Source organism: Tachysurus vachellii, chromosome 25, assembly GCF_030014155.1.
Source record: "Tachysurus vachellii isolate PV-2020 chromosome 25, HZAU_Pvac_v1, whole genome shotgun sequence".
Taxonomy (NCBI): Eukaryota; Metazoa; Chordata; class Actinopteri; order Siluriformes; family Bagridae; genus Tachysurus; species Tachysurus vachellii.
The window spans coordinates 3,926,079-3,937,741 of NC_083484.1; the positions used below are offsets into that span (position 1 = coordinate 3,926,079).

The window sequence follows — 11,663 nt, forward strand, 5'->3', positions numbered from 1 at the left end:
ACACACACACACAGAGCTACATCTTCATCTTCAGGGGAAAAATAAACAGCAGGTCCAGGCGAAAGCAGCGGAGTGTGCCACAAGAGGAGCAGCTGGGAAAGCAAAGAGGGTAAACACACACACACTCACACACACACACACACAAGCCTGCTGCCTCTGTAACGAATCAAATGCCAACCTGTCAGTCCAAACACAACTGTGATAATGAGACAGCAGGAAGCCAAGAGCTGGGCATTCTCTCTTCGATAATAAAGAAAGTTAAGAAATGGACAAGTGCAGAAAACAAAATATATCCAATTAGTGTCAGGTGAACATGCCTTGTTGATGAGAGTTCAAAGGAAAATGACCAGACTGGTTTGAGCTGATAAGTGGATAATAGCTCAAATAATCTCTCTGTACAGTTGTGATGAATAGAAATGCATGTCAGCAAGCAGAATCTTACAACAGCAGCAGTCCACGTCAGGTTAATCAGACAAGAACAGCAATCCTAAGCTTACAGATGATGATGAGTTTGTAAACAATCATCTGATGGATTTATGAGTTCACCTTGGACAAAGACTTGAAATGTTTTCACTGAGGCTGAGCGGAAACCACAACCACACTTTCGCTTCCTATATGCGCTTGAGTAAATAAATATCCAGAATAATGACATTCTCTGTAGTAGCTGGGCCTTAGTATTAAAGTCCCCAGGTATTACAGTTACCAGTTTGTTCACATAACAGTCATAACTAGTCCGTGGAAGAATATACAGTCCACAGAGCGACACGCCAAGGAAACCGCTGACTAACAAGCGGAAGTGTACACTGAGGCTCAGCTCTGAGCTCCACTGTGTTTCTCCTGAGGGAAGGAATGTGAAGTACTCCGTCATCTGGACTTTCATAGCACCGAACGGATCAGCACAAATTTTCCGGAAGAAGCTGTGGGTCTATATCGGTCTACATCAAACACCACACACCCACAACCCAGAGCATAGCAGTTTAAGATGAATGGGAATCGATCCTGTGACCTTTTGGTCTCCTATGAGCAATTTCACTATTATAGCATGAAGCACAGATGCCTTAGAGAAACTTGGTTTAGTTGAGTAACAGGAAGTGCAGAATCTGACATGTATGAGGATGGTAGATGTTCACTTCTGATTTCACCTCTTGATAGAGTGTCATGAAGATGCCACGGGGGTCTGATGGTGTATTACCAAACATTAGTGTTTTAGAAAGAGTTATTACAGCTCCTAGCAAGAAATGACCATGATTCAAATAAACGAGTTCCCTGTGTCTTCTCCCTCCCTGCTCATCCTTAAGTGTTGGAGAAAGACTAGTGCTATTCGGGGTACGACAACACACTCCAGTCTTGATTCAATCCATTTGATTCACAATAATGGATTCATGATTCTGTTAACTTTGATTCATGAATCAATTCTATTTGATTCGCTAGCTTCATAATTCAAACCTATTTGATTCCTGATACTGGTTCCACGATTCAATTCATTTTGATTCATGATTCAATTCATTTTGATTCATGTATCACACCATGTAGGTTTGGACATAAATATACTTCCAAGTTGGACATAAAAAAAATAATCGAGTTCAGCCGCTTAACAAATGTTAAATAAACGTTTCCTCAAAAAAAAAAAAATAAATACGTTTTTAAACTAAAAAACAAACATTAGAAAGTGGGCAGAAGAATAAAGCTATTATTAGCCAACACCTTCTGACTCATCACAACAGTACAGGTACAACATAAATACTAACCATTCTGGACTTGAACACCTTTCAGCTTTCATCGTTTCGACTATACTCTCTGCAGCTAACTTTCCACTTTGTGGTGCATGATGGGACAGCTAAATGTCTCCACTGAGCAATTTGTATTTCCCATTGCGAGGACACTAGACAGTAATGTTTGCTCAGAAATCGTTTAAGCACAAGTGAACAATCTGAGACACTGTTTATAAATTTCTGGGACTTTCCGCTGCATTTGCTTCTCTCCCGTGATGTTCGTTGAGAATGAGAATTTAGGTGCTTTCTCTGGCAACATGCTCTGTTGCTATAACCTTCAACATCCTTGCTGTCCAAATCGGTTCGTCACGTGTGGTCGATAGAAACGATCCTACAAGCATTATCGGTGCTTTGTGCTCCTCTGTTGCCGTTGCGCTCACTAGCGGTCACATACGAGGCCTGTACAGCACCTCTGCAATCAAATAAGCCTCTAGGTTTTGCATATTTCAAACAAGACACCCTTCTGTGGAAGCTTTGCGTGTAACCGCAGACACGACGATCCAGATGCTTTAACGATCTTTAGGGAACCTGGACAGAATGTGTACGCGGGAATTGGTCAGGCCTTCACCTAGAAGAATGGAAAGTAAAGCACCACAAAACCACACAGTCTCCTGGCGGTGTAACGCGCAGGTGTTATTGATTTATATTCAGTATCTTATGCTACACTGCACCTTTCAAACGGTCTGCTACATTCACGCACTCGTGAGTTATCATAGGAGTCAATCAAACAAACAACCTTCCCGTTATAACAGTCCTCGCTTCCTGTACTATGAAAGGAGGAACACTGAACATTTACATTTAAGGCGTTATCCAAAGTGACTAACATTTGTCACAGTTACACATCTGAGCAGTTCAGGGTTAAGAAATTTGCTCCAAAGTGGTAGTTTGAGAGTGCTGAGATTTGCTCTCAACCTGGTCATTAGTCCAGCGCCTTAACCGCTGGGCTACCGCTGGCGAAAGTTATTACTGTGAACCACAGGTTATTGTACATTATTACAGCTGGACAAATTGGCAGCCAGTCAACCAAGACGAGATGCCATAATAGGTCTGAGGTATTCAGTAGCAAGTTCAACATCCAAAGGAAGAAAAGCCTATCATTTCTAATAACAAAGCAAAAGGTCACATATGTTACAGAAAAATCCTGCAGTTGTTTTTTTTTAGCCTGGATCACGATCCACGACTCGATCAAATATTATAAAAAATATAAGATTAATAATAAGGAGAAATCCAAAACGAATCCTGGGAATGACCCTAGAAATGGTGCGCTTAGAATGCAGCCTCTATACGCTTGATCCAACTTAATAATTAGCTCACAAGCGGATATTCCACACCAAAAGGTGAAGAGCCGGTGGTCTCTCTTGCTTCCACACAAACACCTCCTAATCGGCAGCTTCTCACAGTTAAGGAGGAGGTGGAAAAGCGTCTGTGTCGATTGTGAAGCAGAAGCTGCAAAGCACCAATTACACTTGAACACATGAGGCAACATGTGGGTTGTGAAAGTGCACTTGTATGTGATGTGGATAATTATACTGCTGCTGCTAGGACAATGCTTTTGGCAGTTTATTTTTTAAATGCACATACTTGTGTGTGTGTGTGTGTGTGTGTGTGTGTGTGTGTGTCTGTGTGTGTATAAATTATAAATAATGTTAAATTTAAAAAAATAAAAAATGTATTTTTTTTTATTATTACACTCCGTAGAGAAGGAGCTATAAAGTCACATCCAGACCACACAGTGCCATCCTTTTCTTTCGGCTAAAGATAAATAGCGACGTAAAAGCAAACCGACCGGCATCTGTCCACACACACACACCCTGTGTCGTAGGCATCTTTGTTTACCGGGTAGTGCCTCCATTGTAGTGATACGAGGTTAGACTCCGGCCATGTTTTCCATCAGCTTCGTGTTGTCTAACACTTCCACGAGCCTGCGATTTGTGTTGATTCAGTTATTCTCATTAACTTGTGCTGAAAGTATGATTAATTCATCACATCCCGAGATCGTATGAAATACAGTAGCTGAGCAATGGTGCATTATTTATCATGCCGTACCAAAGCGTGCAACAACAAACGTGTCAGAGTACGTGTCTGTTTCAAAATTTTCACCATTTAATAATAATAAAGCTCATCTAAAATATCACGGTTTCACTGAGCCCAAAAAACAATCAAATAAACAAATCATCGTTTCGTTTAGTTCTGGTCAGCAACGCCGTGTTCTTCTGTGTATGATAAAGTAAGGAACGAGCTACGACAGGCAGCCGAGGTAACTGTGCGGCATGTTTACAACAGCAGTAGATTACATAGCCAAAGGGTTTTCAGCATCCCCTGAGAGAAGAAACAGAAGTCGCTCTAGCATGATTTAGGACGAGTCCAGAGGGATCAGGTTGCAAAATCCAACCTACATTTTTGGGGGATTCTAATGAGATTTTTTTTTTTTACCTTAAATTACAAAAAGTTGTACTGTACAATGATGTAACCAGCCATCTCATCAACCTTACAAAACTCATGCTTCTGTAAAATTTTAAGCTTGAACCCTGACCTTTGAATTAGTAACTCTGAGTCTTAACTCTTGAGCCACCGCTGCCCTTATATTTTCTAGTTAGAACGCTGGGGTCAGAGTACAGAATCAGTTGTGATAGAGCAAATTACAATCTCAGGGGCCCAACAATTGGCCTTAAATCCCTGTCCTCCTGATCAGTGGCCCACGGATTTAAGCTACTACGATAAAATACAATAGAATCTAATTTAGAAGCCTTTAATTGACACTAACTGGGTTCAACTCTCCTGAGCTGACATGGTACTGAAAATAGAGCATGAAGAGATTTACGTACATTTTTTGGTAAAAATCAACTTGATTTCTGCATCATTTGTATCCATTCGGTGTCTTTTAAATTGATCCAAATCGTCAGATCCTGACACCTTCTGTTAAAGAACCTACTGCTGAAGTGAATGTGATTTTCTCATCACCATCAACCATCTGCAGGAGATACTGAGACCCAGTGTGCCATTAAACAGTATCAACAACAGCAATTAAAATCAATTCATTGTCATCCTTGGTCTAGATAAACCTTTGGATCTCTTCTCCTATAAGCTCTCCTCCATTCACACACACTCAATTCATTCCTCTCTCCTTATTCACTCTGTGGATGAAGTTTAATGATGTCCTCCAGACCCTCTCTCTCTCTCTCTCTCCCCCGCTCTCTCTCTCTCTTTTATAGATGAATCAGACTATAATAAACGAGTAGAAGTGGCCTGAGGTTTAAAGAGAGATGACTAAACTTAAAAACAGAAATGCACACCCCGAGCAGCTCATATATATATATATATATATATATATTATATATACTAGCTGCGTGTTTCAAACCTTTCTGGACGTTAATGAAATACGCTGCTATGTTGAGGAAGTTAAACCTCCTAGTCGCTGCCTTAAGACCTTAAGAGCCGTGACACTGTTATGAATAAGACATGGAAAGACCTGTGGTGACGGAATGAAAGAGGAACGAGGTGATCAACATGACCGATAAATAATAAATGAGGATTGGCCAAGCTTTAGGATAGAATTTAGGACAGACAAATAATTTAAAAATTATACTAACAATGTATAACTAACAAGTATCAGGATCTCTTTATAAAAAAAAATTAAAAAAGAAAGAAAGTAAAACATGAAGCTCTATTTCATGTATTTAATAAATAAATAAATGAATGAATAAATAAATAAATTTAACAATAATAGATACATAAATTATGCAGTTTGTAGTTAGATGTATAGAAAGTTTTGTTTCGTTAACTGCTGAAATAGATGTTAAGGAAAACTCTATAATCCAGAATGTTTGGTGTGAATTAATCCCCAGATTTCCAACTCTAAGATGTGTAGACTTGCATTCTGAGAAAAAAAGAAGGGAAAGAAAGCATGTGCTTTCCCCGTTTTGTAAGAGCTCATTGTGCTTGATGAACAAAAGCAGCTCTCAGAGGCTCAGGTTCAGTTGTGTAATCTATAGGGTACCTGGCCCTGATTAAAGAGACCGTGTCACCTGGACTGGTGACAGTAAAAACCTTCCTGAATTAAAGGCATTTATTTTGGCCAAATGAACCATACATATACAAAAATAGGTTCGAATCTCCTTCTTTTTGGATGCGCATAATTTACCTGCTCTACCGCAACCTATACAAAATGCACTATAGTTCGATATATTTTCAGTCATACTATGGTTCTGTTAAATTTTTTAAAAGGCATTAAACCATTTTCCAGTGCAGCATTTGTGCGATAAGACGTGCTAGAAAGCAAAACGTGTAAAGGTTAAAAAAAAAAAAAAAGAAAAAAGAAAACAGGAAGTAATTGTGTCAAACATTTTTAATGGGAAGCGACATTAGAAAGGAACTGAAGTTGAAAGCAATGGAGTAGAGAAGTATGAGATGATACATTTGTATGAAATGTGAAATGACTAAAATGTTTTAAAGTGTAAAATAAATCTTTTTACAATTTGCGTGTTTATTTAAAACATGCGATTATAAACCAAGATGCTCTTTTACATACCACATATTCAAGAAGAACAAGGAGAAACAGAAAAGATGTGTATTTTAAAATGACTTATGTAAGTAAAAACTAATAAATAAGGGACGCGATTTTGTATTTCTCCTCATTTCCATTTTCTCACAGCCATCCCACATCTCATTAACGATAAAACTCTTTAATCATGCAGCACTCTCAAACAAGGTTACAGGACTGTCTGAGAAATACAGCGAGCCACTCATATGAATTAATGTTCATTTTATGACATCTTAACTCATTTACACAGACCTGAGAACAACTTGGTATCTCACTTGGTCCGTCTTCGAACCCGTTTGTGTGATGTCGCCTATGCCTGTTTTCTACCACCACTCCAGATGTGATAGCTGTCACACCCCTAATTCACAAGTAACTCATTAACTCCAGACCGGTGCACTTCAGGCGTCAGTGCCCCTTCAAGGACATTCCTTATTCTGAAATCCTAATATTTGAATATGCTAGGCAGACAAGGCATTGCTCGATAAAAACTCACAAGCTTATGATGTAAAGGAACATGGAGCTGAGGAATGTGAAAAACGAGGCATTGGTGTAATCCGCAGGCTGGTTCGAGATTTTCCCTCCCTCCCTCATTGGGGGATGCTGAACTGGGACTTTGTGCTCTGGAGCTTCTTGGCACATTCGCTACAGCCACTGGCTTCACTTTGAGTACGCAGCCAAGACTCTGCTTGGCCCCGATATAACCCACTGTGAGCGTACTCTCCACATGGCCACAGAAAAACTAGCCTAGGTGACATTAGCACAATATTCAGATTTCCTTAACAACACTAGCAAAAAGCCTGATTACATCTTTTTCTCACAGAAATAAAGAGCATCCAATCTCTACAGAATGGTACGCAAATCTTCTTCAGTAATACTTCATTGAAGCAGTTAAGTATAACCAGACCATGGCATTTCTTTTAGAACGCTTGAATCCCTTTCTGTAACTCCTGAAAGCCCCAACTCAGGAATCCTTCACAGGAACTCAGGAACCCCCATCCTGGAAACTATTAGACCCTTCTCAGCAACTCTGTGACCTCTCTCAGCAACTAGTAGAGACCTCTTTTGGAACATAGGAACCCTCCTTAGCAACCTGGGAAGCCCTTCTCAGCAACCTGGGAAGCCCTTCTCAGCAACCCTTTTCCAGAAACTGGGAAACCCTCTTTCAACAACTCAACCTACCCATCTTAGTAAATGAAAGACCAGTTTAAGGAACCTATCTGCCTCAGGGGCATAAAGCCTAGTTTTGGTCATGAGAATAGTACCAGGAACAATGTCACTTCCTTTGGCAGAGGACATATTTTTTTTTGCATGCTAGGCTAACTACACTGAAGGTTGAGTAGTCAAACAAAAGATTAACCAAACACCCAAAACTCTTACAGCCCTTGTATACAATGTGGTTTAAGTCAACGTAAACACACCTTCATTACGAGGGTTAAATCAAAAAAGATAGCATCAGTATATATCGAACAAAATCTTTTGGGATAATATCTGTGGCAAACACAAATTTGACTTACATTAAGCTTTGTGCATACACGTTTGGTTTGCTAACAAAGCTACTGGAAGTGTTAATGAAAATTTCCAGAACTCCTCAAAAACTTATGTGCATTCAAAAATCCACAAGATGGTTTGTTTTAAAGTACTAGACATCCAACCGAGTCCAAGATCTGCCAAAAACAAGACAATAGCTTAGCATGCTAGAAAAATATCGAGAACCAAAAAGTTAAGCAAGAGTCTTGTATCAAACTGTGCAGGGATTTTTCACTGCTGTATTCATTTATGCCTACGAACGTTAACAAGGTCGATATCCTAGACCACAAGACGATGCGTATTTTTGGAATTACGCCACATAAATGACCTGAGATCTACCGTTAATAAGGATGTTGGCAGGAGACCTCTGACACATTAGAGTGGTAGATAAAATCATATTACTTACACTTTCAGGAGAGAACAGATTTTAACAACATTATGGAGTTGAAATGTTTCTTTCACCCAAATCCCACTCTAAATGAATAATCTCTCAACGTTATTTCCCAACGGAATAACGATCAGGACACACGCCTGGTGGTGGGTGGGTGGGACGTATCACCTCCAGAAAGTGTGTAATTGGATGAAACCAACACTAGTACAAGATGAGTCATCATATATTTCATATCTTTTCTCAGGAAGGAAGAAATGTAAAATTAAACCGATATCTTCTCTATAAATACTACTTGAGAGTTTTTCCTGCATAATCTATTGTATTTATTTCCTGAATTCAAATAAATAAATAAATATATGAGGAAAAGGCTCTCCAACATTAACTTCGAGTGTAGCGTCGATCTTTATGGAGTTAATCCCTACTGCATAAGTCTCCATGAGAACAAGGTGGCTAAAAGATAGCAAGGTGGCTAAAAGATAGCAAGGTGGCTAATGCTAACAAGCTGTCAAATAGGGCAAAGCACCTGCTCATTTCCTTAGCTTGCTTTCTGTGCATCAGGCAAAGCAGGACACGATATTATACACTGACATAACAACAAACACTCATTTTCAGCTTTAATTTGCCTCCAGGATGAAGGGTGGTTATTAATTTGACCTCGTCGAGCGAGAGGAATGTAAAATAACTTAGTTCAATATAATCCAATGCTAGCAGGATACTAGCTAACAGTTGTGTGTGTAGACTTTAGCCAGCTGTATTGAAGGCTGGTTTACAGGGAAGATTAGAAAGGCAAAACCACGAACTGGTTAATTCTGCCTTTTAAATAACGTGTAAAAATGGCAAACCTACCTAATGCAACCTCACAGGCTTTGCGCAGCTGGGAGTGATGCGCCTTCTTCACCTCCTTATCGGCTAAGATCTTCTCCAGAGCTCGGGTTAAAAACATGTTCTTCGTCTTTTTGCCTTCATACATGACGCGGTGTAAAAGGTCCGAGGAGAAGATGGACCGGAAGAGTAAAAGCTGTCACTGACACACAACTAAATGCCCTTTTCGAAGCGGCCTGCGAGCGCTCAGCCTGAGGAGAGAAACATAAATAAAGGCTGAAAGGTGCGGAGAGGAGAAAAATATCCTTCAGTTCTCCATTAGCAACCAGCCTGCGCCATGTTGGGCGGAAACGACGTCACGGAGAGAGAGAGAGAGAGAGAGAGAGTGAGAGTGAGAGAGAGAGAGAGAGAGAGAGAGAGAGAGAGAGAAAATGAATGAAGTTTCTAGTTTTGGAAGTTTTAGTTTTGGAAATTCATTCATTGAAAACATTTAATTTTAAAAAAGAATTCATTTAGTTTCTTTAAAGTTAATAATGAAAAATGATTAAATATAATAACAGTATTAATAATAATAATAATAATAATAATAATAATAATCTAACCTCAGAACTCACAATCAGTGATTTGAAAACAACAGTGTAAAAAAAATAAACAAATTTAAAAATGAAAGTTTCTGAAAGTAAAAAAAAAAATAAATAGTATTTGTAAGCCTGTTAAACTTCGAATAAAGAGAGCGTTATTTTGTTCATATGACTCAATTCTATAAACTTCACAACCTCTACAAACCTTTACAAATTTATTCATAGTTTTGTGTCATTTTCTTTTCATATTTCTCATCTTGTATTTTTTGTACAAACTATTATATACAAATTACTCCATTAAAAACAAAAAATGTTTTAATAGGAAATTTTTTTTTTGTTGTGTATTCCTTTTTTCCTGTTGCTGTTTCATTATAAGCCAGCATTAATTTATTTCCATTACAGAATTTGATGAGGGAGAAACCTAGAGATTATGCACTTTTATTATATGGAACTCTTTTGTTGTGTTATGTTTGTTGTTCTTTCATTATGAGTTATTGTTGACTTTATTAAGCACACCTACTGTGCCCATACACGTCCATCAATATAGTATAAAACTTCAGTGGCTCTCTACACTGAAGGAAGGGGAGAAACATTTAGCAGCAGTTCATCTGAAGAGGAAATGTATTACATATTATTTATAGGGCCGTAATTACATATTTATAAACTGTATATAAATAAAAGCATTAATTTAAGGTTTTAGGAAATATTTTGTTTTGTCTTCACACAAATAAATGAAGAGATAAAACCTAAAGTATTATTATTATTATTATTATTATTATTATTATTATTATTATATAATTATTGAAGTTTAATCTGCAATCAATTTAAGTCTTCCCTAATTAAAAGAAATCTTCCTTATAGAAAAATGAAATGAAATGTTTTGGTGGTCTATTTGCATTTAACACTATTTAGAAATAAATTGTAAATAAGCCTCCAACTGTTGCAAAGCTCTTATATCAACCACATAAATCATTTTAATGCCCTGGAACTAAAATATTTATTTATAACCTGGTAATAAAGCTCTGTGTAAATAAAACAACATCTACTTAACATTTATGTAGTTGAGTCAAAGTCAGAAATTATATATATATTTAAACATATTCATGTATTCAAGAGTTTTAAAATGAACTTTTTTTAACTAATGAAAAATGCTGACCATAAATTTGTCAAGCTGAGTATGATGGCTAGCAAGTGCGCAAAGCAGCCATAAGAAAAATATTATCGCCAACAAACCCAGAACCCAGGCTTTCTGGTTATCTAATATTGAATGATGTTGGATTTAATAATAATACAAACTAATTTACAATGTAATAGCTAGCTAATTTCAATAGCTAATTCACAAAGCTTAACTAGCTAGCTATATGAACTAGCAAAATAAAAAAAAAAACTAGCTGGCTAATTTAAATAATTCATTTACAAATCTTTACTAGCTAGCTAATTTGACATGCCAATTTTCAAAATGTACATATTTTACTAATTTAATATGATTATTTGGGTTAAATAATTTTGAAAACTCTTGAACTTTAAGAAAAATGTTGATATTTTATATAGACAGCTTGTCCTGAATGATCTCCAGCAGAATAAAAAAAAAAAAAAAACAGAAGTTTTTGAGAATAACAATATTACTTAATTATATTCCACTTGTGAAGATTGGGTAACTTTATCTGACCCATAATGATCCCCACTGTTCTCTTCTTTCTTTTTTTATAAAGACAAAAATCCCATTAAAACTTGTTTTCTAACAAATTTTGCAATAATGCTTTAATAAATTCTCCATGACGGTTTAAAAAGTAATATATACTGTAAGTTCACAGCTAATGAAGTTGTTATAAAGGAACAAAGAGTCACGAACCTAAATCAGGCTGGATGTGTGTACAGGTTTTATTTGAACAGACAAACAAATGTGGAATTCAAAGCATGAGGTCAAGAACCAGGAGCAAGACTTCAGAATGTAAAAAATTGTATATTTAAAACTGTTCATGATCATCATTTACTGAAATAAAATAATTCATTTACTTTCTTTAAAATGA

General features: G+C 37.3%; 1 protein-coding gene across 4 annotated transcripts in view; it reads right to left on the reverse strand.

Annotated features, from left to right (window-relative positions):
- Nucleotides 1-9,406, reverse strand: part of arfgef1 (ADP-ribosylation factor guanine nucleotide-exchange factor 1 (brefeldin A-inhibited)) — a 44,760-nt gene extending 35,354 nt beyond the window's left edge. For all 4 annotated transcript variants that reach the window (XM_060861237.1, XM_060861235.1, XM_060861236.1 and 1 more), the window contains exon 1: nt 9,077-9,406. In XM_060861237.1, the coding sequence (XP_060717220.1) occupies nt 9,077-9,200 (124 nt within the window). In that variant the 5' untranslated portion in view covers nt 9,201-9,406. The remainder of the gene's footprint in view (nt 1-9,076) is intronic.
- Between the last annotated feature and the right edge of the window lie 2,257 nt (nt 9,407-11,663).